Raw genomic sequence first — 22,161 nt, 5'->3', positions numbered from 1 at the left:
TAAATGAGCAAAGACTGAGTGAGTTGTCTAACATGCTTCACTATTTTAGACATTCTCAAAAACATAGTCCCAACATGTAGGATTAGTGCTGCATGTAACAGATGATCAGCACGCACTAAACTTTTGCCTTGAATCACAGCCAGCTGTGGGAGAAAACATGTTAACCGGGATTGACTGAGGTCACAGAATATGCCGGACTGGTCCTACGGACACACTATGATTCACTTTATAGTCCCTGCAAACAAAAAACAATCCTCTACTTCCGGAACCTCCAGTGCATAAACATTTCTTGATTTAGCTCTCAGATATCTTTTTCAGACCATTAACAAAGCTGGCGTTGATACTGGCTGGCTCACATGCACCGAAAAGCTAAAAAGTATTGGTTTCATAAAACCAGTGAACGTAATGAAATATCACAGTTATGGATAATAATGCGATGGGATTTTGTGACTTACTTTGTTCTCATATTTGACAATTCTGTTCACTTAAGCTGTTATGACATCAGATATTTGGTGATATTACCGCACCTTCGTCTCTTAGTTTTTTTTACATTTAAAAGAGAAGCTTAAAAGATCCTGTAAAAAAAAAATCATGCATCCAACCACAGCTACAATTATCACTGTGTTTATGACCCAATGCTGGGTTTCTCACAGTTCAAGTGACATAAAGCGGGCCATGTATGACTCAGCAGAACATTGATCCATTTCTGGCCTGTGAGTATTTCTATAAATCATTGCAACGTGTGCATAATGTCTCGTTGGCGTCCGTGCCGGCAGTGTGGTAAATGGTGCGCATCAAAAATATGCTTCGACAAAAACTAACCATTTTCATCAAACTCCGACCAAACCTGCTTCCTCTCTATCACACTCACACTGTTGTGTGTGAAAAGCCGACTCAAAATCGAGGAAAATGGTACCGGGGCCTTACACTGACATAAAGTGAAAGGCGTAACAGAGTGCTAATTACATTTCAAAGCACGTGTCAGCAACTAAGCAAATAACACGGCCTGCTTTCAGGGAGTATTGTGATACACGCAGCTCTTTCACAAACACCATGGTTGAGAGTGACGAACTGAGATGGAGGTGTGCTGTCGCTATGGAATCTGGCGCTTATATCCGGTTTAGTTTTGCAACAAATCATTCATGTTATGTGAACGGCTGTGATGAAACAAACTCGCTTCCAAACTTAATTCAATTCAGTTCAGTGAATTATGCACGAGGTGTCCCTTTATGTTGTTTCTGCCTTGTAAGGGTATCTTATTAGAGTCATTCCCAATAATGCAACTGCTCGTGGACTGAGCAGACTGTTTTGAGTGTGTTGTTTGTATTGCAAACATAAGCTCTTTAAAACGTCCCGCGGTCACTGACAAACTTCCCCAATTTTACGAGCATCAAGAAGAAGGTGTGTGCAGCCCTGGCAAAAATAAAAACTGCCAGGGATTGTAAAGCTGACAGAGTTGGTTTATGTTTGCTCATGTTTTGTTGTTGAGAAGAACTGTAACAATACTCGAGCAGTATAAGAATAGCAGCAACATTAATGGATTTAAATTAGATTTAATGCACGATAACACAGAACTGCATTATTCACCATCACGGTGAACAGTTTAGTAGTTAATTTGTGAAGTGCAGGAAAAGTCAAGACTCTAATAAAGACAAAATGTTCCTCTAAATGTTACAGCAGATTCTACCATCCTGTGACAGTCCAGTGGTAGAAATTCCTCCTCTTCGCATGAATTTTTAAATTGAATTCAAAAATGTAATCTATTCATGCTTTTACTTAATTTCACAATTTTCAAAGACTGAAAGAAACTCATTTCCCTGCCGGGATTGATAAAGTTCTTCCTGTTCCGATTCAGCCTCATATCGTGGCAACTGTCTGCGACTGCCATAAAAGCAACTGCAGCCCATCCCAGGAGAGCGAAATCCTGGCATGTTTTGCTTTGCACAACCCAGAAGTTAACACTGTCCAAGCACAAGTGGGGAGGCCTGCTGACACCTCTCTTACAGATCTGAGCAACTCTTCATTCTAGTAATTAGCCTACAAAGTCTAGCCAAGAAAGTAGAGACACCTGGCCATTAAATCATATATCTTCTTCCATCCACCGTTATTATCCTGTTGGAGATATTATAAAGGAAGCAACTAATCATTTATAGTGCATTCAAGACCGTTGGCAAGTCAACAGACAGCGGCTCTCCTTGACTATGTCTTGTAGAACCACTCCTTCCTTGATAGACCTGAAAGTAGAATATGTAGTCGTTGGCAGAGAAAGGAATTGAGGACATAACAGTTTCTGCTGTTCATCTCAGATGAACCACCCAGCTTGTCTGCTGCGAGTCTCTGACAGCAGCAGAGCTTTAAGCTAACAACAGCCAGGAGGTAATAAAGAGTTAATACTCTAAACTAAGTTGGGCTGTATGAGGTTTAAATGCTTCAGTGCATACGCAAGAGGCATTTGAGGAAATTAAGGCGTGTGAAGGAGTAGTATACATCCAAAGTAAGGACGAGGAGGCACTATTCCCCAAAATGGCCTTCACATGCTTCAAGTTTAAGAATGAAAATGTTGAAACATGAAACATTCTTCTCTCAAAACAGAGGTAAGATTATGGTTAATTAGTAATAAACATGATGTATAGCTGAGAACAATAGGTATGTCATTTCTTTTTAAGGTGGAGTTTTGAACAAATTTTGACCTAATTAGGGCACTAAAGGAACACCAAGAAAGCACCAGAGCGCTATCTATCTATGCAACCACCCATCCATTCTCTGCTACTTTCCGGGACTGAGTTGAAGGGGTCACAGTCTGAGCCGACCATCTTCCGGGGAGGGGGATGAGAGATATAATCTCTCCCTGGGTCTGCCCCTAGGCCTCCTCACATGTTGGACATCTCAGAATCCATTCCCCTGGGAGCTCTCTGGGAGGCTCTGGGTGAAAAGGAGTTAGAAGAATATAACACTGTTATGAGAGGACAAATTTTCCTCATGCTTTTGGATGAGTCAACATCCGTTTGATGACGTCCTAGCAATTGTCACAGGGCATCAGTAAAGAATAAACTAAAGAAAGCCAATTAGTGCCAAAGACCGCTTGGCAGTTTGTCACCAAGTACATTAATTTTATGAATTTTTCTTTCTTTTTCGTAATTCAGCGTTTAATAAGTGGCAGTCAGCAGCTAGGACTGGGTGATTTTAGTCGAAAAGCTTACGTGTAAGAGAGGGTCCGAAAAAGCCAACAGGATTGTGCCACTTTGATCTATTCTTACAAAAAAGAATATGAATAAAGAAAAAGTATGAAGTGCAGCCTCACTGTCCATCTGTTAGCGCAATGGAGTAGAGACGTGATCCTGGTGTATTTTGATTGGATGTTTATCGCACTGCACCAGAAGTGATCCAAATTATATAGTCATTATTGTAACAGTTGAGATGTGGACTCCATAATTCACATGAATGGTTACAATCTTTATTACCGTTTTTTTTTTTTTGTAGTCATTCATTGTAGTTATAGTCATTGGTGTGGATGGCCCATTAAAGCCATGCATCAAGAACTGTATGGGGGTGCATTAGTGCACATAAATCAGACAAAAATGGGAAAACATTTTGCTTTCAAAACTAAAGCCACTGATATTGTCAGTCGGCGAGGCTACATGCAGAGTTGAACTACAGTGATCACTCGACAGGGCCACTGAACCACGTGGGTGACCGGAGCATGTCCGACTCTGCAGTGTTCTGGAGATCATCGTACATGTAAGTCTAACTAAAATCACTGCACGTATGTTGTCTTTAAGTTATTTGAATAGTGATTTTTTTTTTCTCAGATAAAAGGCTGCTTTTACAAAATCAGGATTTTATTGGAGCAGAGCCGCAGTCTGTAAACACTTTAATCTACCTCGAGTTGACATATAGTCCTAATGGGCTGATTTGCAACAACGATCTCAGAAATGAATTTGGCTGTTAATATAGATTTATCTTTTACTGTTTTTACAAAATTTGATATGTTGTCTTTGTGCTATTTTCAGTGGCCATTATTGAGTCATAAATCAGTGCATTCTGCATGAAAACTCGACCTTCTGGTGTCACCAGAGGAAAAAACATTGTGAGATCATTAAAATAATCAGAATTCACCCTTTTACCTTCATGGGTGGATACAATGAATATCAAGACAACAACAGATGGGTGGGCAGATGCTTGACTACTCTTCAAGCCAAAAACGGCAACCTCACTGTAACTTCAGTTCAAGCCTTAGCCCAAATCCAAACCAGCACCCCAGAAATAACGTTCTGCCTCATTAGGACAGGGCATCGACTCCCCAAAGGACTATTATTTGTACAGTTATATCACAAAATGTCCTAATGAGGTAACCAGAAAACACACACGCAGATTATTCATATTTCAGGAAAGTGATTGATGATTCAATAAACAGGATGACATTTGGAAAATGCACCATTCAATTTGCTCAGCTAAATATGACCAAAAAAAACTGCCACCATAGCAACTTCCAATTTAGACGAGTGCCCTGACATTAAAAAAAAAAGATGAATGACAAAGTGTAAATCACACCAGCTGAGAAAGAACGTACAAAATATCGTTAGACTGTCGTCTCTGCCTTCATTGTGCTGGCCGCTGCTCAGTGTACTCTGCTGTAGTTAGTGTGTAGGTGTCTTGTGGCATTTCAAAGTATTGTCCCAGTGAAACACAAAGCAAGGCTTATCTCTCAGTATATAGATATAAGCCCAATGAGCGAGAGTAAGGTTGTGAGGAGGGTGTTGTGTTTACATTAGGGGGAAATGTTACGCATACCTCAGCAGTGACAGCAAGACTTAGTGGACATAGCTGATCTGGCCTTCTGCCTTTACAGCAACCACTTAGCAAAATGATCTCTGCACAACTGTGTCTCCCACAAACAGCTGAACATCCAACAATATAGAGACAAAATAAAAAAAGGTTTCAGAAAACATTGGAAAAACTCCATGAAGACAATTCCCAGAAATATTAGCTTTGGCAAACTCAAGTCCAAAAGAAAAACACTCAACTTCCGCAAGTGGCTAGAGAAGGGGCTCCGAGGAATTGTAGCTGAAGAGCTTCAGTGACGAAATGTAGTCACATAAATCTTATATTCACAGTAAGAGAATAATCTGAGATGGTTCGCAAAAGAAAACAAACAAACAAAAGAAACAGAATATGCAATATTTACTGCAGGTTTGCTTATGCAACTTGGCTACGACGTCTAAATCATTTATGTTTGTTACACTACAAACTGTTGCTGATCTCACTGCAACCTCCTCCACAAGTTCTTTTCCCATATTATCCTGTAGTACCCATTTCCATCTCTGTTTTCTTTCTGGGAGCATTAATGCAGTTTTTTTTTTTAGCAGATCTGCAAGATGATGCAAAAAAAAAAAAAAAACTACCAGAGCTCAAGTTCATGCTGGAGAGTTGGAGTGTGAGCAAAGGAATGAACCAATAAATGTTGAAGGGGATCCAGATCACATTTCCTTAGATCTGTGAGATAGAGCTTTGGCCATAGGTGGAGGACTGTTCATTCTTTGAGTCCATCTAGTTTCTGCAAACGGTATAGATGCTCGACAGTGGATTTAGGCTTACTGTCCGTGTCCATTTGAAGCATTATGGCACTGTATTAGGCAACCAATGTGTTTAAATGTTTACAGCGGGGTTGTATGCTATAACTGTTTCAACGTAGACACAATAATCTTGACAGCAGAGCGCACAACAACAGAGACACAAAGAGTCAGACAGACCTTTCTTTTGTAAAAGTATCAGTCTGTAGTCTGCGTTTATCTTGTTGACAGTGACTGTCAAGGGGGTAGATCACATCTCCTGGGACACCAGAGACCCATTGAAGAGCTTAAAGCTGCAGTCTGCAAGATTTGTTGTTGTCATACGTAAAGTCCTACTTTTTGGCATTTTAAGAGTTTACATGATCTATCAGAACGCTTGAAGTTGAAAACGGTGACCTCCGTAGTCGCAAAATGCAAGAAATGCTTATTTTTTAACAGAAAAATAAAAAGTTATTCAACTTCCTGTCCAGCCCCTTCAAAACACATGAGAACTCGTGCACGTAGACGTGCACGCCAGATGCGCCTACACGACTCCTCATTCATCAACTCACCTGTCATTTGCGATCATGGAAGACACAGTAAGTAGACTAGCCCGTAATGAAGTTCAATAGTCCAGATAAATAAGCGTGGGGACGAGCCTACCTTGTATCGCGCGTGCACAATCGGTGATTGACAGGCAACAGAGCCCAGCTCGTAAACCTGATTGGTTACCTTTTACTGGTCCGGTCTGCAATTTTGTAAACAAACCTGCTGGCTTTGGAGGGACCTAGCGGGACATATAGGGGACCTAGAGAACTCTTTTTTTTTGTATTGGGGTATTTAATGTACTACTTTCAGAATCCCCGGACAGTTCCAGGCATTATGCTTGAAAAAGAGTTGCAGACTGCAGCTTTAACTGTGTGGGTCACTGCTGAGATCAAAGCTCTCCTCTTTCTAAATGTTGTGCAGACTTCCTAACACTCTTGAGAGGGCACACACGATACCAAATGCAAAGTGTGGGCTGCATGCTTTCCAAAAAGCTTTAAAGCCTAACTGAAAGACTTTGACAGCAAGCTAATTCATTTGTCAAAATCAGTACGTTTAAGAGTTTTAGGGCCATAAAAAAGTACTGCAAAATGCACTTTTAAAGAAAAACATATCATGAGTGCTACAACTAACAAATGTTCACATTATTATTATATATCAGCTGTTTTCTAATGAATAGTTTGGAGAACAATGTTGGACAATATCAAAATGATTTCACATTAAAGAAAAAAAAAAAACTGCTTTGATGCTCAAAACCCAAGAGAATTCATCTTGCTATCAAAGGAGAGAAGCAGCAAATGCTCACAATGAACGTTTTGGAAGCAGAAATTTTACACAGAAAATTATAATATCAGGTTTCAGTCTGGGTTGGCATCACAGTATTTCACTTTTTATTCGTATCACATCCCTACTAACCGAGCTAATTGCTAATTAATACAATAATAAACAAGAACCTATCAGGCCACCGATCAACCATTTACACAGACCAAATCAAACAAAAAATACTAATCAGTTCTGAAAATGGCTTAACAGAAGTCTTCATTTAAGCTGTTTCATTACAAAGTTCAGCTAGTTTAGATTTACTGATCCTAATAGAACAAGAAGCAATTCTTGCATAATCAGGACCCCCCCCCCCCCCCCCCCCCCAAACTCATAGCATTTATATATATAGACAGCTATGATAAATTGAGTGAGAGATATGTTTATAGTGACTGAAAACATACCCACATGGTGAAACTGCCACATTGGCACACCTGTAATTATGCACTTTGAGTCAGTTAGCAATGGATGGTTTGCCAGAGTTGTAGAGATGAGAAACAATAGTGAGACTGTGAAGACTACAGTGACAGTATGATAGAGCCTGTGAGGCTCTTTATGGACATGATGTGAGGCCATTTTACCTGATAAATTCCCTGCCAGACATACACTGTTTTCCATTAATCTGAGGGCAACTAAATTGCGAGATGTCTGAACTAGCCGAGTGGTGCGTTCTCGTAACGAATTATGATGGCAATCGGACTCGATTGGACCTACTAAAGCACATGTATTACTTTCAACATGGCACAAGTCTGAACTGCTACACTCACTTGACACAGACATGAACAGTAATGGTGGGCTGATTTGGCTCCAGTCAGGTGTTCAGTTCAAATAAATCCCCCCCGATTAGGATGCCAGAGTTTCCTCACAATACTGAGTGTTTAGTAAGCTTAAGCATGTAGAAAAGTGATAATGTCAGCTGTTTTTATCCACAGCAAGTATGTTTTACATCAAAGAGCTCACGCAGGCCAAAACAACATGTTATGGCTGTATCTCACTTGATTTACTATTCAATTTTGTGTGAATATTAACTATCGTATGCACACACCGTGGTCTGCGCCATCGATCCCGGGGGGTGCCTGAATGAAGCCACTAGGGACATCAAAGCAACTATAACCAGTGTCTGAATGATATCTCTTAAACAGATGGAAGAAGCAATTAATGGGGTGGAATCTGTACGAAAAAAAAAAGACAGAGCTATGGTGAAAGCAAACATTGTAATATGCGTCAGCAGTTTTAATGTAATTACTTTCCCTCCCAGAAGGAAAGACAAAAATTCTGCACTGCACATTTCAATCGATTCCTTTTCAACAGAATAATGCTCATTTATACCCTCTTAATCTATGAGTTAGATCATTTATAATCAATAAAGGTAAATTTCTCATACATTTATGGCAAAAGATGTTCTGCAAACGCTTACATTTTTCTCATATGTCCCATCCACTCAAACTGCAATATTTGGCCAGGCCTCTCCCTTGGGGATGTAAACTTGCAGCCTGAGAACTGTGGGTCATGAATTAAACTTCCTGTATGGTAGCTAATAATAGCAAGTTCACCAGCAGTAACAAGCTCAAGGCTTTTTACTCAGATAGCAGCTTTGTTGTCGTGGGCTGTTTCTCCACAAATCAGAATCAGGCCTGATTCTCTCCATCTGCTTCTACTTCCACAGACGTGTACGAGCAAGCGAATGAGCACATGTATGAATTGCATAAACAAGCAGGGAGACGTGCGGACACACACACACACACATACACACACACACATCATTCTCACTGACAAAGGCAGGCCTGTTTGAAGTCCAGTGGGCAGAGACATTGTGGTCGTCACCAAAGAAACACAGCACAACACATTCAGCAGTGTCTCTCACAGTCTCCACAGTATAAACAGACAGCGGTTACTGTTATGATATCTGTGCACGGGGGGGGGGGGACTCGGTGCCTCTTACCTCTGAACTTCTTGGGAGGGTTGTTGAGGTCTCCAGCGTCTGGCTGGACGACGCAGCGGTCATCCACCAAGCTGCAAAAATGGACATTTCATAATACTGTTAATCACACGGCACAACATGCAGCTGCGATGCAGGAAATAGATATTTCTTTACGGGATACCCGTGTTTTTATTTAGTGATGTTTTCAAACACAGCATGATGATCAGCATGTAACTAAGGTGGATGAATACTATGTTTTTGCGTACGTTGGTGCTAAAATGCAGTCACGACTAATGGACACAGTGTTTGCTGGATGTCTTTGTTTTTTTTTTTTTATATATATGCGTGGAATTGACTAGTTTGTTTGTCGTTAACCGAGATTGTTCTCCAACTCTGACCAAGTAAAGTTATTGCCTAAACCCCATCAAGGAGGCAACAACAACATCTTGGCAAAGAGTTGTCATATCATTGACTGAACCTAAACCAGAAGGGAAAAATCTTGAACACGTTGATCTTGAACACGTGTCCCATGTTTGAAAACATATGAATGATTGAGGACGCTCAGTCATAACAGCACCATCCACAGACATTGGCAATGACATCCACTTGAATGAGGAAAGGATAATGCGAGTCGTACTTCACTGCAGCTGCTCGTCAGAGCGGTATTCTACAGGATTCTGTTACTGGTTGTATTGCAGGGTACGCACAAATGACCAATTTGGTTGTTTCGATTGGTTTACTGTTTTGTTCTTCACTTCATGATTTGATTCACTCTGTTATCGTTACGCAATTTTGTGTTATGCAATGACAAACTGAGTCTAGGATGAGCTGATTTTTTTTACAGTGCAGCCAGCTGAAAGTTTCTTTTCATAACAACATTGCAAGCAGTTAATACCAAGCTGAAATGCATCAAATTCACCGCAACAAATCAGAACAGTTGAATCCTCCGAGTTATCATTCTTAAGCTTAAAAAATTCTGATGCTACAGCATATCATGTGCCACTATTTGCTAGTGTACTCACTCCTCTGTGATCACAAACTATACACTTTGGAGATTTAGACAGAAGCCATCACCCAAAAAAAAAAGGAAAAAAAAGAAGACCAATAAGAAACATATTATTAGTTTCTAAACACTAATTTTATTATTTAGATTAACTAATGGGTAACATTTTTAGCAGTACAACTAAGCACTGGTGTTTAAAATAAACAGATGTAATGAGTCAATAATGTCTTGAATCCGTGTCACTTTTTGTGCAAGCTGGTGGGATAAAAGTGCTCAAAACTATGTATTCCCAACAAAACACTCTGGGTTTATAAAACTATACTGATGTAACCTACTTTCACCGAGGTAAGTCTGTTTTTTTCCTCTCTTCCTCCACAAAATACACAAAATACACAAAATAAAGAAATATTCTGGATTAGATGACCAGGGGGTAGGCTGGAATCTTTGGAGACAAATTTAGCTTTTACTGGCCTGTAATAACACTTCTCTGGACTAAGGCCAAATCCCACATCTATTCCAGTCCTTTTCTAGCAGAATGTGTACAGTTGTCCAAACAGACCTATCTGCTCCTGCAGCCTCCTGCACCTAGAGGAACAGCAGAAGTGTGTGCTCATCTTCATATGTGAAAACGGTGTGGTTAGCTATCAACGAGGGTGCTACTACACCTCTGAACAAACAGGACCGGCCGTGTGGAGGGCTCATTCTGAAGATTTCAACCTTTTTCACTATTTTTGCAGAGACCTCTCATCGGCTTTATACTGGAACTTGCGCTGTTGCTCAAATTAGTTACGATGCTCGCAGAGTTTTACTCCTCCTTTCAGAATTCTGTCTCTCTGTCTCTGAGGGGCGGATGATCCGAAGAATGTTGAGTTGGTGTTTGTGCGTGGAGTGGTTGGCTCGTGGCCAAAACTCTCATGACAATTTTTTTTGCAAATGAGGGTGCTTTCAAGTGCGAGTTGTGTGCATGTCTATGTGGGAAGTGCCTGAACCCGAGAAAGGCCACAATGTCTCTATGATGAGTCAGTCTTTGCTGTGCTCATTCCATTTTTCATGAGCTGGGGGCGGCGGCATCCAGGACTCTGAGCTGATACCCTGACACCATTACTAAAACCAGACACATTACACCTCATTCACTTTCTTATGACTGCACTGTTTAAACCAGCAAAACATTAACACAGACTTCCTGCTAACTGGCTAGATTACACTCAGAACAAAAAGAGAAAGGTACACACGACAAATGCAAACTAGCATAGCTTTTGCGATATTTCAGTGAAATGTGAAGCTCCAAGCTTTTATGGATGAGAGTCCAAAGGTAGAAAACACGGAGACATTTTACCTGATGGAAAAAATGCAAGGGCAACGGTTCTTGTTCGTCACCGTACAGCACCAAGGTCATGAGTGAGGTCATGTGTGCATCAACTGCTGTGAAGTTTTTGGTTTTTTTTTTTTCTAAAAATATGCAAAATAACTAACATTAAAACAATGGCAATGCCGTCAACAGAGCAGCTTTATAAAATAAGCAATAAACAAAAGATGAACCACACGGGAGAAAAATATCACCCACATTTGTGTCAAGTAAAGCAATAAATCGCCTGATTTATCTTTGTCGGAGCCACAAAACCAGTTTACATGACATCAGAAGAGAATGCACTGTTGTGTGGGTACGACATAAAACTGGACTTTTAAAATGCACATCGAATGGGGATCGAATCATCCTACAAGTACATGCTTAAGTAACTAGGGTCAAAGGGCATAGGTTCATGCTTTTTTGAAAAAACAGTCAAATGTAAGTGCATGTCAATACACCTGAATTTCCAGCAAAACCTCTCTAATGTCACATCTTTTTTCTGATTTCTTTAATCAGAAATTGTGAAAATCGGCTCATTGAGACTACGTGTCAACTTGCGGCATCTTGACGCATTTCCAGACCGTCGCTGGACTCCAACGAAATGCTCATCTTATAACCGCATCATCATCTGACAAAGTCAACATTCAAGTGCCTTAATTTGGGTGTATTTACATGAACGATGATCTCCCACAGGGAAAGTTAAAAGTAGCAGAGAGTCTTGAACGTTTACTCACAGAGTCGCCGCGGCAGACATGCTTCTGTTAATAACTTGACTTTGCTCCTGCTCGTGTGTATTGGGACGAGGACGGTGGTCCACATAAATGTCCAAGCTGAGCTGTGAGCGCACCTCAACTCAACTGTGCACGTAAACATGCTGATTTCTTTGGCTTATGAACTTAAAGCTTTGAAAAAGAATATCGTGTTTATTTTCCGTGCACTTTTAAATGAGAGACAGGATTGCCCAAATGTTTATTCATGCCTTACTGGTTTACTGGTTTTCTCCTGTAATTCAAAATTGGAACATATTAAACTATCTAGCAATGGAGCAAGGCCACTGGCACATTTTTTTTTCCACCTTTAGTTTTATTGTTGTGTTTTGACTAATGTTGTTGCAATCTACACTTCAGAGCTATCGTAATTTGCCATTCTGCAATCCACCTCTAAAGTGTTTCACATGTGAAGTGGAACTGGTGGAGAATGCAACATTGCTGTAGTTGTGTGGGAGACTGAGTGGCTTTTAAATTGCGTTTTAACATATGGAGCACCACACGGCACCACCTAACCAGTTTTTTTCCATACCCCACTCCTGCTGCCACTCAAACATTAACTTTATCATTAACGGGGCATTTGCCGCCCCTACGTTTCCTTTTCTCCTGACACTATCAGCGGTGGGGTCACTCATGCTTTACGTGCCACTTCACAGGCCTCCATCTGCTTTCACAGCTTTCTCCTGAAGGATAAACGGCAAGAGAGCGGCTACGCATCACACCATGCTGCTTACACCCATTCTGTGACTAATCAGGGGTACTGATGTCCATGTCACATGCAAACAAACTTTCATCGGGTGCATTACAAGCAAAGGATTTAAAAATATATATATATATATATTTTTTTTTTAAAGGCGGGGGGGTGGTGAAGGGTGCCGTGACAACATTTTGTCAAAATGGTTACCATCAAAAGTGTGATTTCCCTCCTTCCAAATGCTGCTCCACCAGCTCAGTGGAGCAGAGAAGTGTGACAAGCAGGCCCAGATGCAAAATGTGTGGCCAGTTTGACAGACATACCCCAGGGTGCTGATGAAACCATTGGTGGATCCCTCTGCATACAGGGAGCAGATGTCCCCGATGTGTAAGAAGCTGGACATCTTATCCGACATGTTTGACACAAACTAGGGAGTACCTACGGAGGATGAAAGGAGGAAAACACGTCAAAATTAGACAAGAATCATGAATAACCTTCGTGTATATAAGTCTTTAAAAGCTCCATATTTTCATTTCTGCCATGGTATTCAGCCAGGTTCTGTGCTGCAGGACTAAGCATTCATTTGCAGTTCACAGGTACCTGGGGCCACTGGAATATTTGAAGAGAGGCTTGCCTGAGAGGTTGATAACGCTATCTGACTGCACTGATTTGCATAGAAGGAAATGAAAATTCTGTAATGTTACTGTAACCTGTTGGTTTGGGTGGGGGGCTTAATGGTGAACAGCTGCAGCAGCAGCCGGGAGGGTCTCCGCACCTGCAGCAGGTCATCCCCGCTGAAGCTGAAGTGAGCAGCTCCCACTTCAGTCAGGTTTGATCTGACTGTCTCAGAAGCGAAGCCCCCAAAATACGGTCGACAAAATCTTAAAAGTTCAACAGTTTACAATGAATTTGACCGTCACAAGCTTTTACTAACGACATATATGAGAATATTTAGACGATACACATCACGAGAGCGCATCATGTTGAGGGGATTGTTGATCGAAGCACCAAAAAAAAAACACGCCTGAAACTTAAAGGAGCACGGCCAGCCTTAATGCTGCGGTGTTTCACTCGCTATCGGCGATTCGTTATCACACATAGCTGCTCTCCAGTTTTAGAATCGCTCACAGAGTTGAGTAGTTGGTCCACTATCAGAGAAACAAAGATATACGGCGCGCTGCTGTTTTGAACTATGCGCGTTTTGATAACCATGTAAGGAGAGCTAAATCTTTCCCTCCGCTGAGAGGGGATAGGGATAGGAAGAAAGGATGGCAAACTGTGTGAGTTTTGCGCTCAACTTTACCTCGGTTGTGATAAACGCTCAGATGTTCGGCTCTCTCTGCGTGAGCTGACACAACATGACTGTATAGGTCTCCTCTCCACCGGGCCGATTGCGAGATCCAGCCGTGAGCGAGCGTAATAATCCAATTTTTGACAGCTTTCGGCGGCTGCATCCAACTGAGGCGGGCAGGCACTGGCTGGCTGAGCTGCCTGGCTCGCTGCCACTTCTTCTGTATCTCAAGCGGCCGTTGGGGTGATGGCTGGGAAATGCTGTCCTTGAGCTCCCATCCTACCTTCATGGAAGTCTGTACTAAATTAACGCCCCTGTGTGGTATCGAAACAGTCCGCGTCTGATGGGGAAAAAGGTGAAAAGGCAGAAAAGTCAGGCTATGTTTTTCGGCCAAACAATTATTTGATGTTTTTTTTTTTTTTTTTTCAATCTGCCGAAATTATTCAATTTTATTTTAAATAACTGACAGTTATAATCCGTAATAAGAATTTGCGGAAAAAAAGAAAATATATATATATCCGCTTTTTTTTTTAACAGCAACACCCCCCCCCCCCCCCCCCCCCTCTTCTCGGGCATGAAAGAGTTACGTTGGTTCCAGTGAAGCCAGCTGACTGACCACGTGACTTTGCGGAAGTCGTAGTATCAACACCATGAGTGGATCCTGAGCCGTGTCTTGCAAGAATGGTCTGTTGTTTTTACTTACTTCCTATCTTGTTGGCATTCGTGAACAAGGGGTTTTGTCTTCAGAGTTCATGTGGGGCGGAACAGGAGGTCGCTTCCCCGGGAGGGGGAGGGGGCTGCGGCTGTAACAAGCTGAAGAGAGCCGCTGCTGTGGACCCCAAGCAGGACAGGGCAGCCTCCTACGACCCGGCTCATAAATACTCCCAAAGCGCGAGTGAGAGGACGTCTGAGGCTCACGGAGATGAAAAGAAAATACAAAGTCAGGTATGCTGTGGTGGCTGTTTTGTAGGAAACTAAAGAGGAGATTTTAATAAACTTCCTTGCCCTTAAGGGCCAGGAAAGGAGAAAAAAAAAGCAGATTAATGCCTACAGTTTTGTAGCACAGAGAACACTGCACTACTGTATGACTCCAAAGAATGAAATTGTTTGATTAGTCAGACCCCAGGACAGTTTTTCACTCCACCTCAGTCCACCCTAAATGAGCTGAGGTCCTGCCAATGTGGCAGCATTTCTGGAACTTTTCCAGAACTGTTCCTGAGGCTGTGCAGTTATTTTCCACAGCAGCCCTCTTTCTGTTTGTTAATGCAGTTTTGGATAAGACACTAGTTTTTGTGCATTGTTTCCTGCATGCTTCTTTGGATTCAATGAATCTGTCATTGATGGAGGCACCATTTACCATAGATTATTAAATTCTCAGATTCTCAACAGTTTCGGCACTGAGTTCACCTTTTTTCAAATGTGTTGCAGCCTACAGCTTCAAAATGGTCTTGTAGCACGAAAAACTGTTTCTGCCTCAGTGATATGTTGTCTTTGTGCTATTTCCAAATGATTGTGGGTTTAATTGATTTCTAAGTTATGCATTCAGTTCTCTTTGGAAACAGGGTTGCGCATCCATTTCCTTGATTACCACTCTTCCTGTTGTTACTATTATTTACACCATCCCTATTATCTACTGCTGGTGCTGTCATTTTCTACTCGGTACACAGTTGTTTCTGACTGTAGTTAGTGCCGTCACAATTGTATAAATAATACAATTGTAGACCATTGTTTGTCATACAAATAATCGGGATCAACAATTTAATTGTTTCTGTTTATTTTTATGTCACTATTATACTGTAAGTCGACTGATAATTTGAGCATTCCCATCACTTTTGGCAGTTTTAACAATAATTTAAAAACAACGTCCACAGTACAGGACAGGAGTGGATTCAGCTGATGTCATTAAAAGGGTGTCAAACCACAAATGAGTCCGTCAGCTGTATTAAATGGTGGAAAATAAATGGAAATATGATTTTTCTGTCTTTTTTTTTTCTCGGATCTTCTGTGTCTGTTTCGTCTAGCTGCTAGGGGTGTGCAAAATAATCGTCATGACGATGCATCGCGATTCTAATTTTCGCGATCTACTGCATCGATTCTTGACGCTAAGTATCGATTTTTATTTTTTTTGGGGGGGGGGCTTTTTATGCCTTTAATGATAGGACACATGCAATTGATGCATTTTTTTTATAGTTTTATAAAGCCTATGCACTTTTTTTGTCTGTACTGATCATCCCTATCTTGTTATTTTAAGTTTTATAAATCCTATGCACTTTTTGTGATGAGTGTGTCCAGTAATAGTACTATTTGTGTCCAGTAATATTTGTTTTAATGGCAATACCTCCAAAAGTTGTTTTAATAAATACAGTTATGAATTGATTTGCTTTGAGTTATGTATCAATTGAAGACACTATCCAGATCATACACAGCCAGTCAGCCACTGGTAATGGCTGTATTTTTTTTTTAAAGTATGTTCAGTGAAAATATCGCAATGCATCGCAATAATTCAAGTATCGTGATGCACCGTGATAGTATCGCATCGTGGCATGTGAATCGCGATTCGAATGGAATCGTGACTTCTTTGCCAATACCCACCCCTACTAGCTGCTATCATAAAGGTGGATGAAGACAGTTACGATGACCATGCATGTATAATCACAATTATCTCAAACGACCGTGACTAAATGTTTCTCGGGACGCTCCTAGCTGTGGTCAGAGGCAGGTGATGATCATGGTGAAGCCGTGTGCTTCATAGCCACCTCAGGGTGTTGCAGATCTCACGAAAACCAAGATAACAGGATCTGCACAAGGCCCACCCACCTAAAGGAAATTGGCCACAACATGAAGCTGCTAGTATTGATTTTGTTACTCTGGTGTTTAAATTCCCACCTTTCGTAGACCATCCCGAGTCTCCACATTTGTATAGATTCCTAATACAGTTTGAAAGAGGTTTATGTCCTGCTTACAGATGGTGTGGATTCCTGAAGGAGAGTTCCTGATGGGAACAGACAACCCAGGCATCCCTGCAGACGGCGAGGGTCCTCAGAGGCTGGTCCATGTGGACTCCTTTTACATGGACAGCCTGGAAGTAACTAACCAACAGTTTCAGAGCTTCATCAGTGCCACAGGATATATTACTGAGGTATCAAATAAGTCTGTCATTTGAAAATGAGAAGGTGCGTTTTGGTTGTTAGTTTATTAGTTGTTTTGGTTTTGGGCAGTCGGTGTAATTTTGCCATCGTCTTTGTTAATTCTATTCTTTCTCCTTGTGGTTTCAGGCAGAGAAGTTTGGAGACTCATTTGTATTTGAGGGGATTTTGAGCGAGCCTGTCAAAACCCAAATCACCCAAGCAGTGAGTATATTGTATAAACCTGCGCGGCTCGCTTTTCTTACGCTGCAGCATTTAAAAAAACAAAACAAAAAAAACCATTGTTGGAGCAGTGTAGAAGCACGTGTTTTCACCTTGATAGAGGCTACAAAATGAGGACTCAGTCACATGCTTACAGTCACGAGCCACGTAATCGTTCACAGATGCACAGTCACTCATGGTAGTTGCTATGGAAACCTCTAGCTTTCAGGGCCAGGGAGAGAAGTTCACACGCTTTGTTTTCCAAGTTGAGCAGAGTCTCTACTTCCTGCCTTTGAAGTCAGCCCTGTATCAAAAGTCCCAATCTACTGACATTAAAAAATTTCTACGTCTAACTCTATATGAAGAAATACAAATGCCCAGCGACGTATACTTCCTCCATATGTACAGCTGAGCCTCAGATTAGTCAAACCCATGCAAAATTTTGTTTTATTGTAAAAAAAATTATAATAATAATTATCACAATTAATCAAATCTGGATTGGATTTGGAAGAAGTTGGATTTTCATTCGGTGACAGAGAGGAGGATCTTTCAACTTGATAAAAAACCATCTGAGAGATGACGTCAGCATCGGGTAGTCTGGAGAAAGGTGTGGTCATGGGGAACACTGGGCCCTCCATCAAATACATAACCTAAGAAAACCTATAGCTGAACTGGTAAAAAAGAAAGAGTTCGTAGAGTGGTTTCAAGGTTTTGGAGTTTGATTATGCTGACACTTACATGTGTGTACTACATTTGGGGTGGATCAGGGTATATAGAATATATTTTTAATCAGGACAGATGTAAAATGGTTCAAAAGCCATGCAAATATTAGAGGTTTAATGTGAAATAGTTTATGTATTTTCTTTTTATCTGTATTTTGTCTCTCTTGCGTATTTTTGTTCTTGATGTAATCTTCCAAAAATGACATATCTACTCACAGTTTGGATGCAAAACGGACCGCTACAGGAAATCTTTCCTGCCCACAGCCATCAGCATCTATAATAACTCTTTGATTTAATTGAGCTACATCAACATTTAATTTCCCTCTGGGATAAATAAAGTATTTTTGAATTTGAATTTGAATTTGAATTGAATTTAGTAACACACTTGCACAAAGACATTACCTTGAATACCTTCTACACAGTTTAGTTTTTTTCTGTAAGTAGACAAGAAGATGAATAAACACTCCTTAAGAGACTTGAGAATGTCCATAGGTTGATTGTAAGAGGCCTGAGTGCATTAGGCCTCCCATAGACAAAAGCCAGGCAGCAGGCAGGGAATTCGCTGCTTCATCTCAGCTGTCATGTGCAGCCTGATCATGCGGCTGAGAGGGGGGGGCTGTGTTCTCATTAGTGCAACAGCACTTAGGAACACTTGTAACATTGCAGTTGTGTAAATGTAATTTGGGACAAATCCAGATGGGGATTTATTGGAGAAAAACATTGAGAAAACTATGAAAGATGCATGATATCACTCAATATCCATTTACCACCTCTTTGTTATCAGGTGGCTGCTGCCCCCTGGTGGCTTCCAGTCAAAGCGGCCAATTGGAAGCACCCTGAGGGTCCAGACTCCACCATCACAGATAGGTAGAAAAAGACTTTACCGTATATATGTCAAAAATAGTTTGAGAAATGCACAGGTGCAGAGTTTCAGCTCTGAAACTAACCCATGTTTTGTTTAAGGTAGTCATATTTCTTGAGAAAAGCAGCAATTAGATTAAGTAGCTGCTCAGTCACTGATTTTGAATTTGTTTTTTGTAGGCTGGATCACCCTGTTGTACATGTTTCCTGGGCTGATGCTGTCGCCTACTGCTCCTGGGTCAATAAGAGACTTCCTACAGAGGCAGAATGGGAGTACGCCTGCAGGGGTGGTTTGAAAGACAGGTGAGATATGTGCCCATTGAATGCCGTGTAAAATAAGCAAGTATGCTTTGCTATGTCTCTAATGTCTCCTGGTTTGATTCTTGCACAACATAGACTTTACCCCTGGGGAAACAAGTTGAACCCAAAAGGAGAACACTATGCCAACCTCTGGCAGGGGGATTTCCCATCACAGAACACTGCAGAGGATGGGTTCATCAAGACTTCACCGGTAAGGCGAAAGAAGGAAGCACAGAGGCCAACATTGTGGGTGTGTTTAAGGATGTCATATTTCAGGTCAGGCAGGGTAATGCAAGATTGCCTGCAGATTTTTTTTTATATATTTTTTTTTAATTCAGGCTACTTAATTAAATTACCTAAAGCCTTTTTAGTCTCCTTTTTAGTCACCTATTAGCTCTCAGTCACATAATTTATTTTCCTCCCTTTATCACTTTACACGACTTATAGAATACATGCTTAACATTTTCCAAACACTTGACCAACATGCCCTCCAGGTGAAGTCCTTTCCTGCCAATGGTTTTGGAATATACGACATGGTGGGGAATGCATGGGAATGGACCTCAGACTGGTGGACCGTGCACCACACGGCAGAGCAGCAACGCAACCCGGTAAAAACAACGTCAAATCTAAGTTTTTATCCTGTATTGTCAGGAGTTCAGTCTTGGCTTTGCTATCTGCTACTCTCTTTCAGACGGGTCCTCCTTCGGGTACAGACAGAGTAAAGAAGGGAGGGTCATACATGTGCCACAAGGTAAAGATGGCAAATGTTTCAGCAGCATTATGAAGTTATTCTCTATAGATTTTAAAAAGATTTTTTATATATATATTTTGCCAAAGTGTTTCAGTCCATGATTCCATCAATTTTTAAAAAAGAAATATGATTATCACCCTGGATGGTTAGAGTTTGTGAATAGTGAGGTCTTTTACAAAACAGTTTGGCTTGTGCAGCTGTTTTGTTGCAGGTGCTGAACCCGGAAAGCAACAGCTTTAACATGTGACATTTCCATTAATTGGCATTAACGTTTCTGAGAATAGTAGTATTTCTCTCTTCCTGTTTGACAACAAAGGGAAAATCCCACCTGTCCTTCCTTCCTGATGTTCGGAGCTCATAGTGCTTGTGGTTGCCCGGTGACTGAATCTGCATATGTACATGACTGGTTTTCCAAAGAGGTTGTGATCCTGTGTGAAATGTATCTACGGATATAGTGCAATGATTTGCCATCCACTTCAAGATTGAATTGAAAATAGTACAAATGTTGAAAATGAGAGTATCTATGCTTTTGAAAATACATTCACTGAATTTGAAGTAAGGCACATTTCAGCAGACAGGAAAAAGATGTCTAATTTTTGAATGATTGATTACTTTAAGTGTCCACTAATCCATCTTAAAACTCTATCTTGCAAAGAAAATATTACATACAAACAAGACAGAGAAATGCGGATTATTAAAGATGGAGTGAGGCGAATTAGAAAATTTATCTGAGATGCAACGAATCGGTAGCTGAAATTCTGTTTTGGAAATCAAGCTCGAAGTGTTCTCGCATCTGAAGACAAAAGGCACCGTTGTGTTTATACCTCAGCAACGTGACTCTGTAAGGAAAGAGTTTAGATACTAAACTGGTCTACCTGCTGTCCAGGCCTGTCACTCATTGAAAACAAACAAAAAAAATTGTATATGGAGGTTAATGACTTCCAAACAACTGGATACTGTTGTGACCTGGTATTACCTTTTCTGGGAAAAGGGTTATGTGTGTGTGTTGAAGAGAAATGTAACAACAAGCCTGGCTTTAAAGCAGTGACAAATCAATGAAAAAGCAATCTGAGGAATATGGTTTGATTGATAGTAAATTTCCCTCCTTTTTCCCCCCTCCGACAGTCTTATTGTTACAGATACCGATGTGCCGCTCGAAGCCAGAACACTCCAGACAGCTCAGCCTCTAATCTCGGTTTTCGCTGTGCCTCTCAGGAGAAACGATGACCCGACCTGCTTGTCTTGAACAGAATCCCCTTAAAATGCTGCTTCCCTGAAGCCAGGGTTAATCCATCACAAAAGTATTCCAAGTTGATGTTGATGTGTTTTGCTGCCATTTCATTCTTCTGCATCCGAGGATGATTTCAAAGAAACAAGAAAATGGTGTCCTCGGTTACTGTAGATATTCGAAAAGATCTCTAATTTTACAATTTCATACTTTTTCATATGAAATATGCAGTATAGAAAAGGCGAATAGGTTTTTTTTTTTCTTAACACCTTTTGAGCAGATGTGTGATCTTGTCAGCTGTGATTTTTTTTATTTTTGTTATTATTATCAGCTGAGTGAGGACGAGTTGAAATAAAGACCAAAAGTGAACTCTTGACACAGATTTTTGTTTGACTGATTACTTTACTTTGAGATCAGAGGGTTGCAAGTTCAAATCCCGCCATTACCTCTCCCTACACCTCTATCCATGGCTGAAGTGCCCTTGAGCAAGGCACCTAACCCCACATTGCTCCAGGGCCTGTAACCAATACCCTGTATCTAAATAGCTGTAAGTCGCTTTGGATAAAAAGCGTCAGCTAAGTGTAATGTAATGTAATGTAATGTTTGGGATTTCTCCAAAGTGGCTATGAAGGTCGTTTTGGAAGCATTTTCTACCTTGATTTCAGTGAAGGTGTTCTATTGTATTGTTGGTAGTAAAGATGTTAAGTTTCATAACGGTTTTGTTTACCCAGTTTGATAAGTAGTGGTTATGTGTATCATCCACCAGGGGGCAGCGGCTGTTCATATCTAAATATTGGCGTGATGTAATCTTGTGTACCATAAGCACCAAACTTGAAATAGTGCGAGCTCTGTAGCCTGATGGATCAGGGTAGTGAGCACTGTAACTCTGTGGCTTAAGTTAATTTTTTAAATGCAATTAAGAATCCGTGTAAAACAACAGAGGAAAACTCCAGTGCTTGCCTCGACCTAACAGGCAAAGCACTGGCAGGGGGGAAAAAAAGAATAAAAAAATCT

General features: G+C 40.9%; 2 protein-coding genes across 8 annotated transcripts in view; one reads left to right on the top strand and one right to left on the bottom strand.

Moving 5' to 3' along the window:
• Positions 1-14,254, bottom strand: part of LOC142377096 (inositol 1,4,5-trisphosphate-gated calcium channel ITPR1) — an 80,500-nt gene extending 66,246 nt beyond the window's left edge. For 4 of the 6 annotated variants that reach the window (XM_075460867.1, XM_075460868.1, XM_075460870.1 and 1 more), the window contains exons 1-3: positions 13,951-14,254; positions 12,971-13,085; positions 8,857-8,927 (exon numbers count right to left, since the gene is read on the bottom strand). In XM_075460867.1, the coding sequence (XP_075316982.1) occupies positions 8,857-8,927; positions 12,971-13,062 (163 nt within the window). In that variant the 5' untranslated portion in view covers positions 13,063-13,085; positions 13,951-14,254. The remainder of the gene's footprint in view (positions 1-8,856; positions 8,928-12,970; positions 13,086-13,950) is intronic. The other 2 variants (XM_075460869.1, XM_075460872.1) reach the window with 1 other exon arrangement.
• A 265-nt stretch (positions 14,255-14,519) lies between these two features.
• sumf1 (sulfatase modifying factor 1) lies at positions 14,520-22,156 on the top strand. Of its 2 annotated transcripts, none has more exons than XM_075460866.1 (9): positions 14,520-14,883; positions 16,904-17,077; positions 17,214-17,288; positions 18,792-18,874; positions 19,049-19,171; positions 19,265-19,379; positions 19,663-19,778; positions 19,866-19,919; positions 21,045-21,131. In XM_075460866.1, the coding sequence occupies exons 1-8, from the start codon at positions 14,620-14,622 to the stop codon at positions 19,888-19,890; spliced, it is 975 nt and encodes a 324-aa protein (XP_075316981.1). In that variant the 5' UTR covers positions 14,520-14,619; the 3' UTR covers positions 19,891-19,919; positions 21,045-21,131. The 2 variants fall into 2 exon arrangements, with proteins under 2 accessions (XP_075316981.1, XP_075316980.1); XM_075460865.1 differs by having other exon boundaries at positions 14,523-14,883; positions 19,663-19,776; positions 19,860-19,919; positions 21,045-22,156.
• The last annotated feature ends 5 nt before the right edge of the window (positions 22,157-22,161 follow it).

Source organism: Odontesthes bonariensis, chromosome 3 (assembly GCF_027942865.1).
Source record: "Odontesthes bonariensis isolate fOdoBon6 chromosome 3, fOdoBon6.hap1, whole genome shotgun sequence".
NCBI lineage: Eukaryota > Metazoa > Chordata > Actinopteri > Atheriniformes > Atherinopsidae > Odontesthes > Odontesthes bonariensis.
This window is presented reverse-complemented; position numbering and strand designations above follow the sequence as displayed.

Excerpts from the sequence above, each read along its gene's own strand:
- sumf1 (XM_075460865.1), top strand. The coding sequence starts at position 14,620 with ATGGTCTGTTGTTTTTACTTACTTCCTATCTTGTTGGCATTCGTGAAC. Across the intron at positions 19,172-19,264 it reads AGGGGTGGTTTGAAAGACAG|ACTTTACCCCTGGGGAAACA; the intron begins GTGAGATATGTG and ends TGCACAACATAG. Across the intron at positions 19,920-21,044 it reads GGTCATACATGTGCCACAAG|TCTTATTGTTACAGATACCG; the intron begins GTAAAGATGGCA and ends CCCCTCCGACAG.